The sequence below is a fragment of the Schistocerca americana genome, chromosome 8, assembly GCF_021461395.2.
Source record: "Schistocerca americana isolate TAMUIC-IGC-003095 chromosome 8, iqSchAmer2.1, whole genome shotgun sequence".
NCBI lineage: Eukaryota > Metazoa > Arthropoda > Insecta > Orthoptera > Acrididae > Schistocerca > Schistocerca americana.
In genome coordinates, this window is record NC_060126.1 from 267,056,174 (window position 1) to 267,083,598 (window position 27,425).

Genomic DNA, 27,425 nt, shown 5'->3' on the forward strand with positions numbered 1-27,425 from the left:
AGTTGCAGGAAAATCGTAAATACAATGTCATGTAACGTGCCACTTCGTACCTCCCAGGGTCATTAGAAAATTAAATTATGACAAATGTGGCGTCATTTTTTAGTTATTATCGATTTTTATGGCACTACATACACCCACATTCTAAAAACTACGTTACAAATAAATATGAACGTTGGTATTCGCATTCATCCGATAACGTAAGCAGAAGTGCTGCTTATTGGCCGCTTGGGGCGCTGCTATCACTGTCGGTAACAAAAATTAGACCGTGTATTGCGATTGTAATGTGTGCTCATAAGGCTGGGTGCACATACGCCACAAAAGTATGCCACAAATAAGTGGCATACTGTAGTTGCTTGTGTGATTTCCAGTGTTTCGTGGGGCAACTTAAGAGAAGCAATTTTTGTCACGCCACAAAAAGTTCAAATAGCTTGTACTTTGTTGCGCCACTTTCCTACCACCACTACTCCGTGGCGGCAGTATTTCGAACCACAGTGATAGCTGTCTCAGTTGTCGTGGAGTATTTGATACTATAACCAATTCGATTTCAGTGTCTCTTCATTTTATTTGTGAAAAACGTGCAAACTGTGGTCGGCAGGAGCACTTTGGCAGCTGCTGTAACCACAAAAACAGCAGCCTATGTTTGAAATTCTGGAGCACTGTGATCGTGTGCGCCTGTGTGTGTGTGTGTGTGTGTGTGTGTGTGCGTGCGCCTGTGTGTGTGTGTGTGTGTGTGTGTGTGTGTGTGTGTGTAGAGGGATGGGGTGGGATATTTGCAAACTAATGTCGTATACCACAATCTTAAAAGATTTTTGGATGAATAAATAAATAAACTTAATATATATAGCCAAAGAAGCGAGTTGTATAAACTTCGTGATTTGTGAGACCAAGCATTGTCTACATTGTGGATTGTATAGGCTACAGGCAATAGCTCCCGAGTGTAATGTTGCGTCTGTTAAACTAAAAATTAGTTGTTCGAAACGCTTGTGTCAACGAATGTAATAATACTCTAAAATCTGGAAGAGTGGCATGATATTTACATGCCTCCTGTTGTTTAGCTGGTCAGACAATATCTTCGTTTACGAGTATTTTTCCTTTTATAATTTTTTTTCTGGTCCCTGATTTATCCGTGCGCGAAATCTATTTTCGGATCTTACATTTGAGCTTCGTCTCCCTTGTATTTAACTTTTGCCAAAGTTCCAGTACCATAGCCTGCGCTATAACACTCATGCGGCAAATGTTTTCAATTGATGCCGTACTGAAAGCTGTGCAACTACAAAGAATTTGTGGCGTCCTAATTGAACGGTAGCTCACGATGCCGCTAAAGAAAGCCACAATTCGTGGCGCCATATTAGTTGCGTGTGTGAACCCGGCTTTAGGACTAACATGCCTTGGATGCCTGACATGCATAGTCTTTACGTTAAAACTCTTTGATCGGATATAAACAACGTAGCCAAATTTGAAAGCTGTCGCAGCAGACGCAGAAACTGAAAGGGGCAATTATTGACAATGCTAAACGAACCCCGGAAGGAAATGGGTGAGATCGGTGCGGAACTTGGTATTGAAGATCAGAGTAAATCTCCGGTCTTCTTACAAGAAGATTACGACCTGGGGAATACTAACGTGGTGCGATCGGAAGGCTATGCGACCATGTTCATTGATCCAGATGTTATAGAATTTTTTCTCAGAGCTGACTCAATAAAGGATAGCGCGGAAGAAGTTAAAACTAGTATTTCGAAGCGTATTGATTATTTGTTGCAGGTTGTGAAATCTAAGATTCAAGTGAGTGCCGTGTAGTTTTAACTTTGCATTACTTTTAAGTATGAAGCCAGCTTATTAATGGTCCCTGTTCTTAGAGCATTGCTTAAATTATTATAAAATGAACATTATTGTATAGTTGTGTGGGTTGGCGTCATAATTGACACTTTATCCGCAGGGCGAAAAGAATATATCCGTCCATGAACTTCTAGATAAGAGGGACGACATGTATACTATGTCAGCGGAAATACTTGTTAAATGTGGCTCATTGCAGAAGTATGAAGAAATCAGGAACATAGTTGTAGAGAAATTGGGAGGAACTGTCTTCGTCAGCGAACCCAGACATTATCATACGCACAGGTGTTTGCAGGACGCGAGGTTAGTAAACCTGTTTGATATAGTTATCATATCAGTTGAGCTTGTAATACCTTGTCGAATGTCGTGCACAGTATTGTTGATACATTTTTAACTGGACCGAACAGTTTGCATTAAACTATGCCAATGTAGCCCTAGTTGTAAAGTCAGTTGTTTTCGATAAGTAGCAGTATGTTCAACATTTTTATATTCGTATTTAATTATTTTGTGTTGAATTTTGCACAGTAGTTATTACTTTTATCCCTTGCCCTCCCTTTCAGCCTCAGGTGCCTTGCTGCTGCTGCTGCTGCTACTATTTCAGCTATAAAATAACTTGACACAGTATCGTAAACGACCATGGTGAATTTGTATAGTTGACATAATTTTTTTTTTGGGGGGGGGGGGGGGGAAGGAGGAGATGCTGTCAACTGTTTTATGTGTACCAGTCCTTTATTTTGACGCGTCGTTCATGTGTAGAAAAGTACTTAATGTGCCCAAAAGGGAGTCGGCCTGGTTGCGTTCGGCTTTTTAAATAGTTTCGGGGTTGTAGTTCCATTCTCAACCAGTTCACTCGTGTTTAGATCAGTCAAGCCGCAACCTGTCATTACTGCTTATAGTGATGCCACATTGCAGCTTGACTGATCTCAACAAAGGGCGTTTTGATAATGTGGTCGTACCCTGAAACTAACTGCAGAGAAGTATAAATATAGTATGGATTTGGAACTATTTTCATTCTTCCAAAACACTGATAGTCATGAAGCTTCCAGCAATGATGTCAAATTATACATTAACAACCAGAAACAGCCACTGCAGGCTCCTTGTGCGAATTTTGTCTAGTACTAATCCACTCGTCAATAATTTTCGGACTTCTAGAGCAAGTTATACATATTATGATAGAAATAGCTGCTTTGAAGAAGTCACTGCCCCGTGTCTTGTATACTTGTATAGGGTGAATGATGTAAGATGGACGACGAAAATATTTGTAAGACTTGACATGAAATTGGCCCTTGTTCATGAATAGGCTGAAACTGCATATTATGCATCCCCACTCCCTCTCCAAAATCTTGGTTATGGTGACACTGATCTGTCGTACAGCCTGAGGTCTAAGTTACGTTGTAAGGTAACAGTTTGCTTGTTAATTAGCTAACCCAACAAATGTGAATGCAGAAAACCTGGTTGTGGTAATAAATTGGTGGGTTGTGATGTCTAATGTTTGTCTGTGCTAAATTGAAAATTGCAAGGGGGGGAGGGGGTACAAATGTAACTTTTTGTTAGTGAACAGAAATGCTCATCATAGAAAATGCTGGATACTATGGTTTCCATGTATTAATTGGTTGCTGTTACATGTCTGCATCTGCACACTTGCATGCTCAATCCTGAGTAATTGACTGTATTGAGAGTGAGAGAGAGAGAGAGACAAAGGAGCAGAAAATGAAACTCTGAATAAAATGGTGCATGTTCTTCCTCAAGGATTATGTGATTTAAAATTCATAGAAAACTTGTATAGAACTGTTGGTGCAAGAGTTCAACTCTAAATGTTTTGGCAAAGCCTCCAGTGAAGTCTGCAATGTGAAACTTAGTAACAGAATGGCCCAGAACAGGCTGTAGTGAATAAAAACCAATATGTCCATTAAGAAAGGTCAATCCTGCGTTATTCATATTGCAAATATTTTCTGGAGGCCACTTTTACTTTGCTCACACCATGCGACTCGGCTGCTCTTCCAATTTAATGCAAAGCAGTTACATTACACAGATCTCCATCAGCTGTCTATAGGCAGTCAAGATCTGTTTAATACAATTAATGATATTTACATCCTTTAGTTGAAATGTTCTGATAAATTTTAGGAGTGGGAATGAAGCATTCTTACTTAATTTTACAGTCTGTAAGTATTAAATATCCTGCATGATTTCTACAGGCAAGCTGTTAAAGATAGTTACACCAGCATAAACCTATTCTGAAGATGAATAGTCTATATGCAGATTATTTATAATTCTGGTCTTCTGATTATAAAGTCTTCACATCATCCTGAACTCACTCTTAAGAATGAAAAATATCATTAAGTATTATGTATATGGGTTCATAAATGTAAGACACCCTTGGTTCCTGGAGGGACTGCTTACATATTGCAGGTCAACATGAGGAATTTCTAACTGCAAAACAGGCAGAACTGAGCTTCTTTGGTTAACTAGTACATATAATGATACCACTTCAGTTTATTATCCATCGGGATGCCAAGGAACTTCAACATCGAGCCTGATCAAATTTATCTCCACTGATTTGTATGTCTGGTATGTGTAAATCGTTTTGTTTGCCTTTCCATAGTAAAATATATGGTAAAGTAAACCTCGAAATTGTTTGCCTTGAGCCTGTGTAAGACTGTTCCAGCATTCTTCTGTCTGGCATGGACATTTTTCAGCCGTTTTTCAGATACTGTATTTGTCAGAAACAAGAGTTTGAGGAATTCTTAAATGTACCAAGTAAATAATTTATGTAGGTCAAAAGAGGAACAAATGAAACAGCAAACCATACCTTGTGGAACACAATTTGTAATGTTTTATCACTCAAAATTTTTATTCTTGCTACATAATTTCAGTGTGATCCTCTGTCTTCTGTTAAGATAATTCTCAAATTAGTACTAGAGAAATGGCTGTAACATCCTACCATTTGCTTCCCTAGAATTTGATTTTATGGTGTACTCAAAGACCTTAGCAAAGTCATGCAAATTGCTAACACATTGAGTTTCCTTGTTTTGTTATAATAGAGTTAGACAGTATATACTGCCTTTTCAGTTGAAAGACCTTTATAGATACCAAACTCATCAGAAACTATGTAGCAAGCTACCTTCTCACAAATGTTTGAGTACACAGGAAGGAAGGAGATGGGTCTGCAATTGTCACTTGCTTGTCTCCACTGTTACAAATCGGTGTTACTGCTGTGTAAAAGTTGGGAAATGCACCTTGAATCATAAAATGGTCATAGAAGTACCTCAAGGAGTGTGTTACCAATTAACTCAGTTTTGATAGTGTGATTGGAATAGTCTTAGCCAGCTTTTAATGATATAATTATTTTTATGGTGTGACACGTGGCACTCTCAGTAAGCTGTATGGACTGTCTTCAGCTCGTCCACAAATAAGATGTTTAAAATATCTTGTGAAAGCCACCCTGAGAAATGAAAATGAATGATGCATGGGTTGACAGGGGATGAAATTGGAGGGAAGAGGTAACTGTAAATAAAGACAAAGTGGATAGTAAAGAATAAATATGGTGGGCTCTGTGGTTGGATGAAATAGGTAAGGTTTCTTTGCATCAACTCATACATAACAGTGGTTTGTGAAAACAAATACGCAAAACTTTCACAGCCATTTTAAATGTGGACAGTTGATTTATTTCAGAATGAAAAGTAATCTGAGGCAAACTAACACCATTTTCATTTCCAATTTTTATGGCCAGTTCAGCTAAATTTGTATATATTGTACACCTTTTAAGACCTTCAGTGTACCTGTGCTTCTTACAGTTGCAAACTATTGAGACATCAGATGTTCTAAATCTGCAGAATCATTTTAAGTGTATGTAGTCTGGTTTTAGATGGGTGTTCTAAAAGTTCGTTGCTCCTGGATTGCATTATTTTCTTTCTTCACAAATTTCATGGTAAATTCACTTTTGGCATCTGGTGAATTGGCACAGTGGTAATACACTGGTCTTACATTTTGGAAGTATGTTTTTCTTCACTGTTTGGATTAAGGCTTTGTTTCCCATAGACTGTAAGTCAAATACCAGGATTTCCTATTCCAAGCATCCTCATTTTGAGATAGTTCTCTGTATCTGATATTGATCCCTTCAGCCACATCTGGGTGGTTTTCTGCTGAAGTACTTATAGAACTTTGATTTGATCTTTCAACCAAACTCTAGAAAAAGGAACAGACATCTTCCATTGCAGCAGGCTTACTATCATTGTCAGCAACTGAACATATACGCAACATTGCCCTAAAGACTCCTACACTGCAGGCACTGGCAGTAGTTGCATTCATAATCAACCTGGATATATCAAGGTAATATCTTAATGAAATAATGTGGAACTTCCACAGTGCAATCTTGACAAAACAGAATACATGTACGAAATTACCTAAAGTTTCCTTCCAGTAAATGTTCAGATTCTTTTTTTAGAATGAATGACACAGCAGATCATTTTGTTGCTGTTGACAAGTATTTGGGATCAGCAGAATTCATAAATTTGTTCTTCGTATCTGGTTGATTTCCTTGCAAGTCAGTCACTTATTTTGTCTTATTGTGTTTCGCACAATTAAAATATAACTGTCATCTGGTTGACATACTTCTCCAGTATTTTAGTCAATAATAAAGCTAACGTAATATGACGTGTAATGTAGTGGAAAGATAAACTTACCAAGTGGCAGCAGGGAACCCGCATACAAAAATGTTTAACTTTTACAAGCTTTCAGAGCTGGTGGCTCTTTCCAGCAGAAAAGTTGGAGGGGAAGGAAGAAGGGTGAAGGAAAAGGACTAGAGGTTTAGGAAAAAGGGTACAGTTCGGAAGTCAGCCAGAATTCCAGGTCAGGGGAGACTTACTGCAGTCATTGTTGGGGGACTGCACTGGTCTAGATTTGAAAAACTGAGATCTTGAAGATGGAAGACAGGGTAATATGCAAGACAGATTACTAGTAAAACATCATGCACAACATAAGTGAAAAGCTAAGTGCATTGTATGTAACGAAGGTGGGAGACGGAAGGTGAAAAATAGACAGTTCAGAAAATGAGATGCGGAAAGCTAAAGTGAAATTAAGAATGTAGTAGTTACTATGAAGAAATGCTGAGACAGAAGGAATTAACATACATTAAGGTGAAACAGATACTGAGGTCATGACTCTTGTTGTAGAGGATATTGTGTATTGCCATTATGAGCCCTCTGCCTATGCCCACTCATCCTAACTGATGACTGGGTGGTACTCAGCCAATGTAAAAGCCCGAAAAGTGTTTAAATGACAGCTGGTGTATGAAATGTTGTTTCACAGGTGGCTCTCCGTTTGATAGTATCTGGTTTGGCAGTTACAGGGCTGGTATAGGTGGTGGTAGGAGGGTACATAGGGCAAGTCATGTAGTGAAGATGATCACAGGGGTAGGAGGCATAGGGTAGGGAGATGGGTGCAAAGGAACACAGGGTCTCAAAAGGATATTGTGAGATTAGGAGGAATTGCTCCAGAAAAAAACTTCAGAGCACACTACTAGTCACTCAGTATGGTCCTGGTCTTGAATGTGTTAGCCACCTACTTCAACAAGGCCATGATATCTTAAAACCATACCCTGAATTGAAATCCATTCTGTCTGATGTTTTGCCCACCACACCTAGAGCAGCTTTCCATCACCCTCCCCGTTGCTGCAAGATCCTCGCAAGCTGCTGTGCTCCTCTTGCACCAATCTCCTTATCTTATGGCTCCTGCCCCTGTGACCATCCCACTGTAAGGCCTGCCCTATTCACCTGCGTACCACCACCTACACCAGCCCTGTAACTAGCAAAACATACTATTAAAAGGAGAGCCACCTATGGAATGACATGTCATATACCAGCATGTCCTGTTATCTAAACACTGTTCGGCCTTTTACATCAGCATGACTACCATCCAGTTACGTCAGGAGAAATAACTGTGGGCAGAGGGTGTGTACCAGCAACAAACAATATCCTGTTGCCAAGCATGCTCTGACGTGACAGTTGTGACCTCGGTGCCTGTTTCACCACACAAGCCATCTTGATTCTTCCCCCAGATACCAGTTTCTCACAACTCCACAGGTGAAACCAGTGCTACATGTCCTTGGTTCTTGCAACCCAACTGACCTTAATTTATGTTCATTCTTTCTTCACTCCATTTTAGTTTTTTACATCTTTCATTTTGTGCCCTTCTCTTTTTCACCATCCTCTCCTCACACCTCTGTTACATACAATGCATTTAGCTTCATTCTTATGATATGGTACACTATGTATTAGCAGTAATCCTTGTCTTGCATATTATCCTACCTTCCACTTTCAAGCTCTCAGGTTTTCAAATCTCGTTAAGTGCAGTCCGCAGCAAAAAGTCTTCCCTTCTCAACCTATCCGGTAAGTCTCCCCAGACCCCAAGCTCTGGGTGACTTTCCTGAACTGTACCTCTTTTGCTAGACCGCTCCAGCCCTCTTCCTTCCCCTCAGTCTTCTGCTGGAAGGAGCCACCACAGGCTCCGAAAGTTTGTGTAGATTAAACCTTCCTGTGTGTGTGTGTGTGTGTGTGTGTGTGTGTGTGTGTGTGTGTGTGTGTGCCGCTTGCTGTGTAGATTTTTGTATCTATTCAATTAAATTATATTGTCAAAAACTATTTTTGTTGTTATAATATGAAGTCTCTCTCTCTCTCTCTCTCTCTCTCTCTCTCTCTCTCTCTGACGTGACTGTTAGAAGTAACTGTATTTTAATAATTTATTGTTTGTTAAAATCATAAGTGTTTTGTTTTTATTTCCAAGTTCTGAATAAAAGGCACTAAAGATCCTGGTATAGTGGCCTAAACATAACAATCTTAGAACAAAGGCAGTTAAATGAAATTGGATTTTCTTTGGTCTTTGCTTTCACTGAACTTCCACATACATCTCTCTTCCATCTAATGTTGTCTTTCTTTTATTTTACCAGCAGCACTCTCTAAACACGACAGAGGATATGAGTCAGTAAGTGGAGATATTGTTGTTACTGCTGTTGTCACTGGCAGCAGTTCAATAGTTGTAGCATAAAATTTCTTTGATACATGCAAAACTTCATGGTTAAACTTTAATAGTGCATACAAAATTTAGTAAGCATTTGAACATTTCTGTTAAAGGATGAAAGTGTTACGTATGGCTATGTCATGTGCTCGGAGTAAGGCAATGGAATTGGCATCCGTATTACAAAAGCCTCTTGGCCCTGCATTATTTGTACTAGAACTGGAAAGCAGTGAGAAGCCACCTCCCCAACTGGAAGACAACTTCATATCAGCCTTATCAATGCGAACACATTCTTCTAGTCGTATTGTGACTAGCCGTGTAAAGGTTGTGTTTGAGCTTATAAAGGCTAAACCTGAGAAACCATCTCAGCCACAAAGTTAGAAATCATTTTTTGTACATTTCAGTACAGTGTAGAAAGTGCAATAGTCATGCCAAAAAAATTGAATTTTGTGTTAGTTTACAATCACCAGGAATCAGGTTTTGGATGTAGTAAAAATGTTTATTTTACTCACTTACTATTGTTATTGCTTGATATGTTATCATTTAATATTGTTTCATGTATTTTATTTCCTGTGCTACACTCCAATTGTAAAATTGATATTGTATTTACATAGTTATGTTCATTTTTATTGTTAAAGTTTAAAAGACTGATTAGAGTTAATGTATACTCTGCAATCCTTCAGAAGTTTTTGTAAATTAAAAAAAAGCTATCTTACCTAAATTGTCATGTATTCCCTCACTTCTCTTAAAACTGCCAGTTCCCATGTTTCACAATCAGTAAAGATAATACATTCCAAATAAGATCCAAGAACGGCATCAAAAGGTTTTGTGGACAAAATGTCCACAGGTATAACCAATACTGTACTAATGTTACTTATAACTTTAAAACACAGTTATCATGCTTCTCTCAATAATACTTCCATTAAAACATCAAAACACCATTAACTGCAAAGAAGAAATCCTGTCAATCCCATCAACAGTCTTGTAAACACATCCTGGAACACAGCATATGAACGTATACTAAGGTAGGACAAATGAGGTGATGCAATGGTAAAAAAATTAGACTTCTGTTTAGAAAGAGTGGGGTTCGAATCTCCTTGGAGCAAACAAGATTTGGGTCTTCTATGGTTTCTCTAAATTGCTCATGATGAATACCTGAATGGCTCATTGGAAAGAAACAATTTCTTCCCCAAGCCTTCCCCTCAGACTTGCATTCATCTTGCATTTTTCAATCCCTTGTTGTTGTGACTATTCCTATTTTTCTAAACCCAAGAACACTTTTTCCTTCCTCAAGCTGCACACACATGTGGTTGGTAAGGTAAAATGCAATGAATGATACACTCATGGCTGGCAGAGCCTTGCGCTTTGAAATGTAAAGTAATTAGTTCTAACAGTGGGTGCAGCTGGCAGGCTGTGCATGCAACTACTGTTGTATTGGCAGGCTGGGTGGCCTATTGTGGCCGAATCAAGACAAACTTAAAGTGCAAACTGTGAAGCGATACACACAACATTGATAGTTAAAGCTCCTTCCTTCCCTGTGAGTAAATATAGACAGGGTATAATCTTTTAACAATGTACAGAAGAATCTAGTACGGACACACAGTTTTATCAGTACAAAAATTGGCAGACTTTTCGCCCCTCGTCACAGCCCAAGATTGATCATAAATATCTTGTAGGCGATAACATCTCAAGGAGGAAAATTCTCAGCTCATTGCAAGGTTTTGGAGAGCGGGATCAATGTGCCCAATAGCTACAGTAAGCCATGCTTGGCCCACAAATTCATTCCCTCATTTTGAGTCTGATGGTTTGCTGTATGGCATTACTGCTATAGACAACTTTTGGAGGTGTTAATCACCAGGTGTAAGTATCTGTATTTGATGCCATTTCAGTGACTTGTCGATGAAATGATTAGGACAACACACATCCAGTCCCCAAACTAAGAAAAATTTCGGTCTGGCCAGAATCAAACCTGGGACAGCATGTTCTAGGGACAGCGATGCTAACTGCTACACCACCGGCTGTGGACATGATTTGTCTGACAGTGCTTCAGTTTGCTGGTGAAATGTCAGTAAACTGATAGAATCTTCAGGCTGTATTGGTAAGCAGCGTTGATGTGTATGCCAAAAATGTTTTTGCATTGTACACAGTGCATCGAACTACAGAGGACAATGTTTTTGATTATGCCCTTTTTTTCCTTAAAATGCAGTTTTGAGTCTGCAAAATACCTGCTTCTTGCTGTCATATCCTCTTCCTGATACTCAGTTTTCCAGTCTTGAAATTCCTTGAAAATAGAAATAGATGAAGGTTGGAGGGTGTGCAAATGTGGTGGAAAGGGCTGTTTTCCAGTAATTCATACTTCTAATCTTCAGTTAATTTTTCTGATAAGTTTTTTGGCTTTAAAAAACCAGGCCTCTTCAGTTTCAACAAGTTGGGCTTGGATGACTGTGTGAAGTTAACATGTTACTACTTCACCATCTGCAATGCAAGCAATCTGAACTATCTGCTGGTGTGGAAGAAAATAATGGAAAATGAAAGGGGTCACCAAGTACCACACACTGCATTAATTTCTGGTGTGAAGTGATGAACTTATGCTCCATCCAAACTAATATCAGAACACAAATTTGAATTCTTTTTAAATCTGTTGAAATGATGCTGACACGCTGTTACAAATTTGCTCTTGGCCAGTGTTAAATATAATTGAGCTACTGATCTTAAACAACCCTTTTTCATTGTTAATTGTTCGTGTACAACACACTCTCCTGATATAATAGTCCACATTCCTATACCTCAAATTGTCTCTTATAATACATATTTTCTTAAAGTTATCTGTTGTAGATATTTTGGGATATCCTTTACTTTGATCATCTTAAAGCCATATTGGAGTAAGCTTTTTCTCTGTTGTTGAAAATGTAGCACACACCTTGTAAATCACCCAAAACAAATAATTTTTTAATGTGATCTGATATTTCATTGTTTCCATTTGAGAGTGTGCTCCCTGCCGCCGTTGGATAAGCAGCTGCAGCAGCAAGTCGTATACTCCTAGCTCACTCATTTGTTACATAGTTTAATTCTTAATTTCTTTGCGTGTTTTTGGTACTTGCATTGTTTAATTCATAAATTTCGGGCGTATTATAGTATTTGAGAGTGTAGCATCGCGTTTTAGTACCTGAATAGTGTAAATTCGCGTAGTCTCCTTCCGCCGCCGAGCAGTGTCAGCAGTGCGCAAGTAGCAGCATTACTGCATTTACTAGGCAATCTTGTATTTTAATAACCGTTTAAATTTTGTCGATTTGTTTGCGCTCTCTGTAGATTAGTTCAGACATTCTTTGCAAAACAGTTTTTAGCATGGATAGGGACTGCAACTGCTGTGTTCGGATGCAGGCTGAGTTGGCATCCCTTCGCTCCCAGCTTCAGGCAGTGTTGGCTTCGGTCACACAGCTTGAGGCTGTTGCCAATGGGCATCACTGTGGGGGTCCGGATGGGGGTTTGTCGGGGACGGCCAGCTCGTCCCACGCATCCCCTGATCGGGCTACGACTGTGGTTGCCCGGGATACTGCCCGCATTGAGGCTGATCCCTCACCTGTGGTAGAGTGGGAGGTCGTCTCAAGGTGTGGCAGGGGGCGAAAAACATTCCGGACGGCTGAACGGAAAGCCTCTCCAGTTTGTCTGACGAACCGGTTTCAGGCTCTGTCTCAGGCTGATACTGATCTTCGGCCTGACATGGCTGCTTGTCCTGTTCCAGAGGTTGCCCCTCAGTCTGCAAGATCCGGGCAGTCGCAGAGGGTGGGCTTACTGGTAGTTGGGAGCCCCAACGTCAGGCGCGTAATGGGGCCCCTTAGGGAAATGGCAGCAAGAGAGGGGAAGAAAACCAATGTGCACTCCGTGTGCGTACCGGGGGGTCATTCCAGATGTGGAAAGGGTCCTCCCGGATGCCATGAAGGGTACAGGGTGCACCCATCTGCAGGTGGTTGCTCATGTCGGCACCAATGATGTGTGTCACTATCGATCGGAGGAAATCCTCTCTGGCTTCCGGCGGCTATCTGATTTGGTGAAGACTGCCAGTCTTGCTAGCAGGATGAAAGCAGAGCTCACCATCTGCAGCATCGTCGACAGGACTGACTGCGGACCTTTGGTACAGAGCCGAGTGGAGGGTCTGAATCAGAGGCTGAGACGGTTCTGCGACCGTGTGGGCTGCAGATTCCTCGACTTGCGCCATAGGGTGGTGGAGTTTCGGGTTCCGCTGGATAGGTCAGGAGTCCACTACACGCAACAAGCGGCTACACGGGTAGCAGGAGTTGTGTGGCGTGGGCTGGGCGGTTTTTTAGGTTAGATGGCCTTGGGCAAGTACAGAAAGGGCAACAGCCTCAACGGGTGCTGGGCAAAGTCAGAACATGCGGGGACCAAGCAGCAATCGGTATTGTAATTGTCAACTGTCGAAGCTGCGTTGGTAAAGTACCAGAACTTCAAGCGCTGATAGAAAGCACCGAAGCTGAAATCGTTATAGGTACAGAAAGCTGGCTTAAGCCAGAGATAAATTCTGCCGAAATTTTTACAAAGGTACAGACGGTGTTTAGAAAGGATAGATTGCATGCAACCGGTGGTGGAGTGTTCGTCGCTGTTAGTAGTAGTTTATCCTGTAGTGAAGTAGAAGTGGATAGTTCCTGTGAATTATTATGGGTGGAGGTTACACTCAACATCCGAACTAGGTTAATAATTGGCTCCTTTTACCGACCTCCCGACTCAGCAGCATTAGTGGCAGAACAACTGAGAGAAAATTTGGAATACATTTCACATACATTTTCTCAGCATGTTATAGTCTTAGGTGGAGATTTCAATTTACCAGATATAGACTGGGACACTCAGATGTTTAGGACGGGTGGTAGGGACAGAGCATCAAGTGACATTATACTGAGTGCACTATCCGAAAATTACCTCGCACAATTAAACAGACAACCGACTCGTGGAGATAACATCTTGGACCTACTGATAACAAACAGACCCGAACTTTTCGACTCTGTATGTACAGAACAGGAAATCAGTGATCATAAGGCCGTTGCAGCATCCCTGAATATGGAAGTTAATAGGAATATAAAAAAAGGGAGGAAGGTTTATCTGTTTAGCAAGAGTAATAGAAGGCAGATTTCAGACTACCTAACAGATCAAAACGAAAATTTCTGTTCCGACACTGACAATGTTGAGTGTTTATGGAAAAAGTTCAAGGCAATCGTAAAATGCGTTTTAGACAGGTACGTGCCAAGTAAAACTGTGATGACAGGAAAAACCCACCGTGGTACAACAACAAAGTTAGGAAACTACTGCGAAAGCAAAGAGAGCTCCACTCTAAGTTTAAACGCAGCCAAAACCTCTCAGACAAACAGAAGCTAAACGATGTCAAAGTTAGCGTAAGGAGGGCTATGCGTGAAGCATTCAGTGAATTCGAAAGTAAAATTCTATGTACCGACTTGACAGAAAATCCTAGGAAGTTCTGATCTTACGTTAAATCAGTAAGTGGCTCGAAACAGCATATCCAGACACTACGGGATGATGATGGCATTGAAACAGAGGATGACAGGCGTAAAGCTGAAATACTAAACACCTTTTTCCAAAGCTGTTTCACAGAGGAAGACTGCACTGCAGTTCCTTCTCTAAATCCTCGCACAAACGAAAAAATGGCTGACATCGAAATAAGTGTCCAAGGAATAGAAAAGCAACTGGAATCACTCAACAGAGGAAAGTCCACTGGACCTGACGGGATACCAATTCGATTCTACACAGAGTACGCGAAAGAACTTGCCCCCCCTTCTAACAGCCGTGTATCGCAAGTCTCTAGAGGAACGGAGGGTTCCAAATGATTGGAAAAGAGCACAGATAGTCCCAGTCTTCAAGAAGGGTCGTCGAGCAGATGCGCAAAACTATAGACATATATCTCTGACGTCGATCTGTTGTAGAATTTTAGAACATGTTTTTTGCTCAAGTATCATGTCGTTTTTGGAAACCCAGAATCTACTATGTAGGAATCAACATGGATTCCGGAAGTAGCGATCGTGTGAGACCCAACTCGCTTTATTTGTTCATGAGACCCAGAAAATATTAGATACAGGCTCCAGACGTTAAAGTAACCTCTGGCGTGCCACAGGGGAGTGTTATGGGACCATTGCTTTTCACAATATATATAAATGACCTAGTAGATACTGTCGGAAGTCCCATGCGGATGATGCTGTAGTATACAGAGAAGTTGCAGCATTAGAAAATTGTAGCGAAATGCAGGAAGATCTGCAGCGGATAGGCACTTGGTGCAGGGAGTGGCAACTGACCCTTAACATAGACAAATGTAATGTATTGCGAATACATAGAAAGAAGGATCCTTTATTGTATGATTATATGATAGCAGAACAAACACTGGTAGCAGTTACTTCTGTAAAATATCTTGGAGTATGCGTGCGGAACGATTTGAAGTGGAATGATCATATAAAATTAATTGTTGGTAAGGCGGGTGCCAGGTTGAGATTCATTGGGAGAGTGCTTAGAAAATGTAGTCCATCAACAAAGGAGGTGGCTTACAAAACACTCGTTCGACCTATACTTGAGTATTGCTCATCAGTGTGGGATCCGTACCAGATCGGTTTGACGGAGGAGATAGAGAAGATCCAAAGAAGAGCGGCGCGTTTCGTCACAGGGTTATTTGGTAACTCAAGTGGCAGACTCTGCAAGAGAGGCGCTCTGCATCGCGGTGTAGCTTGCTCGCCAGGTTTCAAGAGGGTGCGTTTCTGGATGAGGTATCGAATATATTGCTTCCCCCTACTTATACCTTCCGAGGAGATCACGAATGTAAAATTAGAGACATTAGGGCGCGCACGGAGGCTTTCAGACAGTCGTTCTTCCCGCGAACCATACGCGACTGGAACAGGAAAGGGAGGTAATGACAGTGGCACGTAAAGTGCCCTCCGCCACACACCGTTGGGTGGCTTGCGGAGTATAAATGTAGATGTAGATGCAGATAACATAAAGGTGTATAAACTAAAGTGCTTGACAATAAAGTGGAAATGTACTTAAATTACTGCACAGCACATATTAACCCAAAAAAACACAAATTTTCTTTTGTTGTTTTCTTGCTTGTAGTGCCTTAAGAGTACATATGTACACTTGCCATATGCTCAGGTTGAAAGTGTGGCATTGTAACGTACAGCTTTAATTTTTACTACAGCATCGCTACATTTGTCAGACACTAAATGTTTCTTATCCTTGTGGTCATTTCATCAGATGGCACTGCTAAAACTTGGCAAAATGTACTGTTGCAGTGTCCCAACTACAGGCTGTTGACATCACTAGTAGCTAGAATCAAGTGACCCCATCAGGACAGTAGTTTCAGCTTTGTCATGTAACATGATGCCTTAAATGCATGACAATATTTATTGCCTTAAGAAAAATTGCAAATTTTGAGAAATATAATATATTTTGTAATTATTGTAAGTCCATGTGAAATTGTCAGACATACAGCAGAAAATGTATTTATATCCCCCACTCCCGCTTCTCCTTGCATTACATGTATGCTGTGTTTTACAATCTAGCCATGCAGTTTTTGTATTTGTAGTTAATTTAGTAAATCCTTGCTGATGAAACTATGGAATGGGTTTTTGACACACACACACACACACACACACACACACACACACACACACACACACACAGGGGCTGAGAGAGTAGGATAGAGGTGGGGAAAGACGTCATGTTGCCTATGAGTGTGCAGGAATGTGGTGCGGACAGGATAGGGGTGCTAGGGCCAGAATCAGGAGGCTGTGTCGGCAGAAAAGGGAGCAGAAAAGGGAGTGGGAGAGGAGAGAAGGGGAAAAGATGCAGGTGTGTTTGTGGAATAGAAGGCTGTGTAGTGCTGGAATGAGAGAAGGGAAGGCTATAGATATTTGGAGGACAAGAACTGCAAAGGTTGAGGCAGGGGAACGAAGGATAAGTGTTGAGTAGCAATAGATCCTTTTCATAATATTGTTATTATTACATCCTGGACTTTACATCATTCAGTATTATCTCCAGAATGAGATTTTCACTCTGCAGCAGAGTGTGCGCTCATATGAAACTTCATGGCAGATTAAACCTGTGTGCCGGACTGTGACTCCAACTCGGGACCTAGAGCACTTGCCCGCGAAAGGCAAAGGTCCCGAGTTCGAATCTCAGTTCGGCACACAGTTTTAATCTGCCAGGAAGTTTCATTCAAGTTTCATTCAGTATTGTGTTAGTGGTACTGGCCTGTTATATGCTATCTATCAGTGTGATTTATTTTTATTTTTTTCCCTACATGACTTTCTGACAAATTTCTACTTGTAAAAAGATTCTCTGTGTTAAAATACAGTCACCCTACTCCTCTTCCCCACCACCCTTCCTCTTGTTACATCTTAAGTAGATGGAGAAGCTTCAGTTTCCACTAGCTCTTGGCCCACACTTGCTTCCATTCCTGCACCATGGCCTTAATTTCACTGATCCTGCCCTCACAAACATCTTGTCAATCTCTGTCCCAATGTCTTATCTTTCACTCTCAATTCGCTCCTCCATATCACCATGTGCTGCACGAACCCACCTGCATGCGGCCACATATCTATCACGTGCACTTGCTGCCTGTCCCTCCCAGCTATTGACCATCCATCCCCAAGCCCTTCGTCAGGCTCTCGCACGCCACCTGTTACCTCTACCTTTTAAATTATTTATACCTCAAGTAATACCTGTTCTGCTAAAGAGCACAGCTGCTAATGTAATTAGCTGCAAATAATAGTTTCAGTTGAACAGTCAAACATTGGCAAACTTGAAGGTCCCTTCCTTGGCTGGCTGGGTATTTTAGACACACACACACACACACACACACACACACACACACACACATATATATATATATATATATATATATATATATATATATATATATATATATATATATATATATAAATAGAGGGAAACATTCCACATAGGAAATATATATCTAAAACAAAGATGATGTGACTTACCAAATGAAAGTGCTGGCAGGTCGACAGACACACAAACATACACACAAAATTTTGTGTGTATGTTTGTGTTTGTTTGTGTGTCTGTCGACCTGCCAGCACTTTCATTTGGTAAGTCACATCATCTTTGTTTATATATGTTTGTGTGTCTATCGACCTGCCAGCGCTTTCGTTCGGTAAGTCACATCATCTTTTTTTTTTAGATATATTTTTCCCAAGTGGAATGTTTCCCTCTCTCTCTCTCTCTCTCTCTCTCTCTCTCTCTCTCTATATATATATATATATATATATATATATATATATATATATATATAGAGGGAAACATTCCACTTGGGAAAAATATATCTAAAAACAAAGATGATGTGACTTACCGAACGAAAGCGCTGGCAGGTCGATAGACACACAAACATACACACAAAATTCTAGCTTTCGCAACCAACGGTTGCTTCGTCAGGAAAGAGGGAAGGAGAGGGAAAGACGAAAGGATTTGGGTTTTAAGGGAGAGGGTAAGGAGTCATTCCAATCCCGGGAGCGGAAAGACTCACCTTAGGGGGAAAAAAGGATGGGTATATTTGAGGAAGTCGTATCCCTGCTGAAGAGCCACATTCAGAGTCTGGTCCAGTCCCAGAAAGTATCCTGTCACAAGTGGGGCACTTTTGTGGTTCTTCTGTGGGGGATTCTGGGTTTGAGGGGATGAGGAAGTGGCTCTGGTTATTTGCTTCTGTACCAGGTCGGGAGGGTAGTTGCGGGATGCGAAAGCTGTTTTCAGGTTGTTGGTGTAATGGTTCAGGGATTCCGGACTGGAGCAGATTCATTTGCCACGAAGACCTAGGCTGTAGGGAAGGGACTGTTTGATGTGGAATGGGTGGCAGCTGTCATAATGGAGGTACTGTTGCTTGTTGGTGGGTTTGATGTGGACGGACATGTGAAGCTGGCCATTGGACAGGTGGAGGTCAACGTCAAGGAAAGTGGCATGGGATTTGGAGTAGGACCAGGTGAATCTGATGGAACCAAAGGAGTTGAGGTTGGAGAGGAAATTCTGGAGTTGTTCTTCACTGTGAGTCCAGATCATGAAGATGTCATCAATAAATCTGTACCAAACTTTGGGTAGGCAGGCCTGGGTAACCAAGAAGGCTTCCTCTAAGCGACCCATGAATAGGTTGGCGTACGAGGGGGCCATCCTGGTACCCATGGCTGTTCCCTTTAATTGTTGGTTTGTCTGGCCTTCAAAAGTGAAGAAGTTGTGGGTGAGGATGAAGCTGGCTAAGGTGATGAGGAAAGAGGTTTTAGGTAGGGTGGCAGGTGATCGGCATGAAAGGAAATGCTCCATCGCAGCGAGGCCCTGGACGTGCGGAATATTTGTGTATAAGGAAGTGGCATCAATGGTTACAAGGATGGTTTCCGGGGGTAACAGATTGGGTAAGGATTCCAGGCGTTCGAGAAAGTGGTTGGTGTCTTTGACGAAGGATGGGAGACTGCATGTAATGGGTTGAAGGTGTTGATCTACGTAGGCAGAGATACGTTCTGTGGGGGCTTGGTAACCAGCTACAATGGGGCGTCCGGGATGATTGGGTTTGTGGATTTTAGGAAGAAGGTAGAAGGTAGGGGTGCGGGGTGTCGGTGGGGTCAGGAGGTTGATGGAGTCAGGTGAAAGGTTTTGCAGGGGGCCTAAGGTTCTGAGGATTCCTTGAAGCTCCGGCTGGACATCGGGAATGGGGTTACATTGGCAAACTTTGTATGTGGTGTTGTCTGAAAGCTGACGCAGTCCCTCAGCCACATACTCCCGGTCGTGGTGGAACCCTTGTCCGCCGGAAGAATGACGATGGATCGGTCGGCCTTCAGATCACGGATAGCCTGGGCTTCAGCAGTGGTGATGTTGGGAGTAGGATTAAGGTTTTTAAGAAGGATTGAGATGCAAGGCTGGAAGTCATAAATTCCTGGAAGGTTTGGAGAGGGTGATTTTGAGGAAGAGGAGGTGGGTCCCGCTGCGACGGAGGACGGAACTGTTCCAGGCAGGGTTCAATTTGGATGGTGTCTTGGGGAGTTGGAGCATTAGGAGTAGGATTAGGATCATTTTTCTTCGTGGCAAAGTGATATTTCCAGCAGAGAGTACGAGTGTAGGACAGTAAATCTTTGACGAGGGCTGTTTGGTTGAATCTGGGAGTGGGGCTGAAGGTGAGGCCTTTGGATAGGACAGAGGTTTCGGATTGGGAGAGAGGTTTGGAGGAAAGGTTAACTACTGAATTAGGGTGTTGTGGTTCCAGATTGTGTTGATTGGAATTTTGAGGTTTTGGAGGGAGTGGAGCTGGAAGTGGGAGATTGAGTAGATGGGAGAGACTGGGTTTGTGTGCAATGAGAGGAGGTTGTGGTTTGCTGGAAAGGTTGTGAAGGGTGAGTGAGTTGCCTTTCCGGAGGTGGGAAACCAGGAGATTGGATAGTTTTTTGAGGTGGAGGGTGGCATGCTGTTCTAATTTACGGTTGGCCTGTAGGAGGATGCTCTGAACAGCCGGTGTGGATGTGGGAGAGGAAAGATTAAGGACTTTTATTAAGGATAGGAGTTGACGGGTGTGTTCATTGGCTGAGTTGATGTGTAGGTGAAGGATTAGGTGGGTGAGGGCAATGGATTGTTCAGTTTGGAACTGGTATAGGGACTGATGGAAAGAAGGGTTGCAGCCAGAGATGGGAACTTTAAGTGTGAGGCTTTTGGGGGTCAGGCTTGTTGCCGCCACTCATACCTCACCTGTCATTCAACATCATCTTTGCCTCTGCACTTCCGCCACGACTGACATCTCTGCCCAAACTCTTTGTCTTTAAATATGTCTGCTTGTGTCTGTATATGTGTGGATGGATATGTGTGTGTGTGCGAGTGTATACCCGTCCTTTTTTCCCCCCAAGGTAAATCTTTCCGCTCCCGGGATTGGAATGACTCCTTAAAACCCAAATCCTTTCGTCTTTCCCTCTCCTTCCCTCTTTCCTGACGAAGCAACCGTTGGTTGCGAAAGCTAGAATTTTGTGTGTATGTTTGTGTGTCTATCGACCTGTCAGCGCTTTCGTTCGGTAAGTCACATCATGTTTGTTTTTTTATATATATATACCCGTCCTTTCTTCCCCCTAAGGTAAGTCTTTCCGCTCCCGGCATTGGAATGACTCCTTACCCTCTCCCTTAAAACCCACTTCCTTTCGTCTTTCCCCCTCTTTCCCTCTTTCCCTCTCCTTCCCTCTTTCCTGATGAGGCAACAGTTTGTTGCGAAAGCTTGAATTTTGTGTGTATGTATGTCTGTGTCTGTTTGTGTTTCTATCGACCTGCCAGCGCTTTCGTATGGTAAGTCACATCATGTCAAATGTATTGTAAGATGCAAAGCCATTAATAATGAACTCAAGAGGTAACAAGTTCCAAGTTTTGATAATGTGCATAGAACATGAATGAAATTTTATTCTTAATAGTACAGCAGATCAGTAATTGTGAACTAGGACAATGTTGAAAAAGAAAATAATCAAAATCTAATCACTTTTTTTCTCAGCTCACGTGTATTACAGCAAATGCTCAAACTTCTTGCTTCCATCATCCCTTTAAAGTTGACATGGATTAAGGAATGACTGATATTGTCACACCCTCAAAAATTCTTGTGACCAGTTCTTAAAAGGCAGTCATTGGTATTGGTAGATGCAATCTTTTATAAAACCTCCCCAAATAGTTCATTTGATGTTAAACTGGGCAATATGAAATGCCACTGTTGGTGAACCACCATGCCAACCCCACCTGCACCCAAACACTTAAATCTTACGTAGCTCCTAGAGTGAAATGCAGCAAATACCATTGTGTTCGAATGTCATCTTTTGGTATACATGGAGATTAGTCTTGGAACAGTATGGACAAATATGCTTGCAAAAATTATAAATAATTGAGCATTTAATTGGTGAGGTGGAATGAGAGGCTCAATAGAGTTCTTACTGTCAATTATGCCCAGACATTCAACTTAAACCTTTCCTGGTAACCATGTTCTTGACTGTAATGGGATTTTCATAAGCCCATTGATGACAGTTCTGGACATAAAATACTGATACCTAGTGAAATTAGCTTCACTGTTACACAGGACGAAGTAAAGAAGGATGGAAAGTAGTCAATCATATTCAGTATTTTTAGATTGGTTGATTTTAGTGCATATTTTTCACTCTTTGTAAAGTTTTCCTTAAACAATCTACATGATGTGAAAAAAATGATTGTGACTGGTAAAGTAATCTTTTATGTGGCAGGGGAAATGAAAAATTAGAAAATGTGATTGGGATAACTTTTTCATCCTCACGTACCAGAGATTGATTCTCGATCTCCCTACTGGGAATGTCATCTAAGTGACGTGAAGTTATTGGAAAAAGTGTAGACGCTTAACTAATCTCAAGATAAGTTAGAAATTTTCTACTTCTTCGGGTTTCAGTACTTCTACTTTGAAGCACAGAGAACTATGTAAACTGAAATTGAGTTCTTCAAAACTAAATTTGTCTTCAGATCATCCTGGATGTAACAGTGATGACATAATTTCATCTCTTAGAGTTACATCATCAATTCAGTTTTATTATGCTTGATAATCTGCTTAAAAGACATAATCAATCTGGCATTTGAAAATGATTGGTGTCATCTTTGCTGTTCAGCCAGCTTGTAAGATGTCAAAGAAAGACACCTTTGAGGTTTTGTTTTCTTGGAAGTTTCCTTCAGAGTTTACTCTTTCAAGGCCAAAGGCAAAATACTAAGTACGTGATGCTTTAGCTCCATATTTAAAGAAGCAGTGGGTGGATGATACTAGAGCAGCATATTTCTGTTTGTTTTGGTGAAACTGTGAATGCGGCTTCAAGGAATAAGCTTCAAAACTGCAGTTAAATACCCATCTGGTTCTAAACTAATGGTTGACTCACCTACAGACTTGCTTCATTAGTAAAGCCACTCCTAGTTAAATGGGTCTTTAGACAATGCCCAGCTTTTGCATTCAAAGCTGTTGAGGATAAGGTGTAATGGATCCATTGTTAACAAAACTGTGATTCATCTTAGAAATGATTCTCTGTTCCTGTTGGAAAGAAAACAGTTGATATTCACCCATGTAATATACTAGACATGGTCTTGTTTATATTTTTTTTCCTTTCTTCCTATCTTTTACTGGTCAGACATCTTGTTGGGAAGATGATAAAATGGCGCACCCGAGGACAAGGACATCAAAAGACTTCGCCAACAGTCTGCGGTAGCTCTGAGGATATATGGTCTACCAAAAACGCACAAAGAAAGGATGCGACCCATAGTCAGCAACATAGGGGCACCGACGTATCTTTAGGCGCAGCACTTAGCTGGCATGCTAAGACCTTACGTGGGGAAATGTGCGCACCATATCCGGAAGTCGACGGACTTCATTGGCCGCCTGAAGGAGATGGCAGTACAAGAATCCGACATCATGGTCAGCTTCAATGTCGTCTCATTATTCACACGTGTCCCACTGGAAAATTCTCTCCACTTAATCAGTGAGAAATTCAGGCCTGAACTGACACAACTGTTCAGGCACGTGTTAACATCTACGTACTTTGTCTTCAATGGTCAATACTACGAGCAGACCGACAGAGTAGCCATGGGGAGCCCGCTCTCCCCAGTCGTGGCCAACCTGTTCATAGAGTGTTTCGAAGATGTAGCACTGGAAGCCGCCGAACTGAAACCTGTATGCTTCTTTCGCTTAATGGACGACACATTCGTCATCTGGCCACATGGACAGGAACAGCTACAGATTTTTCCACAACATCTAAATTCAGTCCACAGTAACATTTGGTTCACCATGGAGACTGAGAAAGATGGAAAACTACCCTTTCTTGATGTCCTAGTGGAACGTCGGTCTGATGGCTCACTGGGTCACAGTGTGTACCGCAAGCCTACACACACTGACCTGTACCTACATGCCTCCAGCTGCCACCATCCGGCGCAGCTTAATGGGATGCTCAACACCTTGGTCCATAGAGCACACTCGATCTCTGATGAACAGAACTTGCCAACAGAACTCAAACACCTGGAGATCATGTTCTGCAAGAATGGGTATGGCAACCGCCAAATCCAAAGGGCCTTCCGACAACAAAAGTGCAGCAAGAACCAAGATGAAGAACAACCCGAAGAAGAGAAGCAAGCTCTGGCCTTTCTGCCATTTGCGGGCAACGTGTCGTCAAAAATAGGGAGACTGTTAAGGCGACACAAGATTGACACAGCCTTCCAACCACGGGCAAGGACTCGTGACCTACTAGGAATGGCAAAAGATGACGTAGGCCTTAAGAAAGCGGGCGTATACAAAATCCCGTGTGGCTGTGGCAAATCCTACATCTGCCAAACAGTTTGCATGGTCGAGGACCGATGCAAGAAATTCGTGTGACAGATAACCTCATCAACAGGGACACCGGGTTTCAACTTAGCAAGGCCTGGAAACCATTATTAAACACCATAAAAGAGCAACGGTGCGAGCAGATGCGTGATCCTTCCACCACGGCAGATGGAGATGAACTGCACCTACCACCTGGTGTGGCTGCAGCTACCCCCACCCCTCCCACCATGTGGCGCCCTGCCGGCCGTCCACGCCGGGGTACGACTTGGGATCCTGCAGACATAAATACCACGGACACAGTGCAGACAGATCATTCCATAAGCACCACCTGATTATGGCGGAACGGTTATTTGCCAAAATATCGTGGAGCTTCGATGATCGGATCTGGCTGGACACCCGAGAACCTTGGATGCAGCACATTTGCCTGGAAAGCCTTAGATCACATATATGATAAAAAAAAAATACAATAAAATTTGAAACCTCGTGGCCATTGGTTTATGAAACGTGCTTTCTCTACATGGCTCACATTAGAACCAGCTGTTGAAAAAGCACTTTCTTCAGTTCAAACCCCAGCACAAAAAGCAAGTTAATGAATTCTTTTAAATACAATAATATTGTTAAACTAGTAACACAAAACTAACAAAACAGAAATTACATTTGCTTGTGCAAATGCTCATACATGTTTAAGATTTACTGCTTTCTTTCTGAAAGGAGATGCTTAAGTGCACCTAATTTGTCATGAGCTCACAAACCTCTTCAGACCATTAAGCAATTAATTTTGCGTTAGTGCTGCTTCATTGTTTGCACCCATTCTGTGATAAGTATTACTTGCCATTTTGACACTAGAGAAAATGGATTTCTCAAGAAGTTAAATGCACAAGAAAAATGGTATATATCCACACAAGCCACATGTACATACATTTTGGAAAAGTCTTTGTTGGATAAACCTGTCTTGTGGTATATTCTGTCTTTGCATCCTACAAAACTGTGAAGGCTGCCGTGCACTTTTGCATGGCATTGCGGATGGAGAATAGGGGAACATTTTGGGAGAAGACATGCAAAAAATTGTGAAAGAACATTGGATATGAATTTGACTGAAAGGGGTGCTGTGGTGACTGTGTATGAGGGGAAGGGTCACTTTGTAATTATCATTGAGGAACTTATTTAGTTGGCCCACACAGCTATGTCACTGCCGCCATTGATGCGGTGGTTCACTCGGTCACCACCAGCATCGTTACTGCTGCAGAATCTGCCATTCCCCGTTCTTCTGGTTCCCCTCGGCGGAGGACTGTGCCTTGGTGGTCGCCTGCAGTCTCTGAGGCGATTAAAGATCGCAGGCGGGCGCTCCAGCGTCACAAGCGGTATCCCTCATTAGAAAACCTCATTGCCTTTAAACAGCTACGTGCGCGGGCCCGCCGCATCATTTGCCAGCACAAGCAGGAGTGCTGGGAACGGTATGTCTCCACTATTGGCCTCCATATCTCTCCATCGCGGGTTTGGGCCAAGATTAGGCGCCTCTATGGCTATTGGGCCGCTGTCAGTGTCCCTGCCCTCTCACTGAATGGAGCAGTTTATACTGACTCCGACATAATTGCAAACCGCTTAGCGGACCATTTTCCTCTCAGTTCCGCTTCTGTGAATTACCCACTGGCCTTCCGCTCCATTAAAGAGCGGTTGGAACGTCAGAGCCTTTCATTTCACACCCGCCATCCTGAATCCCACAATGTTCCATTCAGTGAGTGGGAATTCCACAGTTCCCTAGCCGCTTGCCCTGATACGGCTCCCGGGCCAGATCGCATCCACTGTCAGATGCTGAAACACCTCTCAGTGGACTGCCAGCGACACCTTCTCGACCTTTACAACCGTATCTGGGTCGAGGGTGAGTTTCCGTCGCAATGGCAGGAAAGCATTGTTATCCACGTTTTGGAACCTGGCAAGAATGCATTAAATGTGGACAGCTACCGCCCCATTAGCCTCACCAACGTTCTTTGCAAGGTGCTCGAACACATGGTGAGACGGCGGTTGAGTTGGGTACTCGAGTCTCGGGACCTTCTGGCTCCGTCTCAGGGTGGGTTCCGTAAAATCCGCTCTGCTGCTAACAATCTGGTGAGCCTGGAGTGAGCCATCCGTATGGCCTTTGCCTGCCATCAGCACCTCGACGCTGTCTTTTTTGACATGCGGAAGGCGTACGATACGACATGGCACCATCACATCCTCTCTACGCTTCATGGTTGGGGTCTTTGGGGTCCGCTGCCGATTTTCATACAAAATTTTCTGTCGCATCGTACCTTCCGCGGGCAAGTCACGGCCTCCCATAGTTCCCCCCGAGTTTAGGAGAACGGGGTACCGCAGGGGTCTGTCTTAAGTGTCTGCCTGTTTTTAATTGCAATAAACAGGCTCGCTGCGGCGGTGGGAACGTCTGTCTCAGCTTCCTTGTATGCTGACAACTTCTGCCTCTACTATAGCTCCATTGGCATTGCAGCTGCTGAACGTCAGCTGCAGGGCACTATCCACAAGGCACAGTCTTGGGCTGTAGCGTATGGCTTCCAGTTTTCGGTTGCCAAGATCTGCATTATGCATTTCTGCCAGCGACGCACTGTTCACCCTGAGCCGCGGCTTTATCTTTACGGTGAACCTCTTGCTGTGGTGGAGACGCATCGGTTTCTGGGTGTGGTTTTTGATGCCCGGTTGACTCGGCTCCCACATATTCGGCAGCTTAAACAGATGTGTTGGCAGCATCTTAATGCTCTGCGATGCTTGAGCCACACCAGCTGGGGCGCTGACCGATCTACCCTCTTACGCCTCTACCAGGTGTTAATCCAGTCCCGTCTGGATTATGGGAGCCTGGCTTATGGTTCAGCATCCCCTTCTGCATTGCGGGTGCTGGACCCAATCCTTCACAGCGGGGTCCGACTTGCCACTGAAGCTTTCCGGACCAGCCATGTGGACAGCATACTTGTGGAGGCAGGTGTCCCTCCACTGCGGTTACGGCGCCAACGTTTACTGGCCGCCTATGCTGCACATTTTTGTAGTTCGCCCGGGCATCCTAATTATCGTCTCCTGTGCCCTCAGTTGGTCGTCCATCTCCCAGAATCTCGACCCTGGTCGGGTTGTACAATCGCAGTCCGCGTCAGAGAGCTTCTCTCTGGGCTTGGGGTTTTCCCTCTTCCACCTCCTTTCCGGGACCCTCTGCGTACACCCCTGTGGTGTGTGCCCCGCCCTTGCCTTCGGCTCGAATTGG

At 42.7% G+C, this 27,425-nt stretch overlaps 1 protein-coding gene across 1 annotated transcript; it reads left to right on the forward strand.

The window, feature by feature from the left end:
• Positions 1–1,438: 1,438 nt before the first annotated feature.
• LOC124545072 (interleukin-1 receptor-associated kinase 1-binding protein 1 homolog) lies at positions 1,439–9,421 on the forward strand. Its single transcript, XM_047123881.1, has 3 exons — positions 1,439–1,779; positions 1,934–2,133; positions 8,958–9,421. The coding sequence occupies exons 1-3, from the start codon at positions 1,507–1,509 to the stop codon at positions 9,220–9,222; spliced, it is 738 nt and encodes a 245-aa protein (XP_046979837.1). The 5' UTR covers positions 1,439–1,506; the 3' UTR covers positions 9,223–9,421.
• Positions 9,422–27,425: the final 18,004 nt, after the last annotated feature.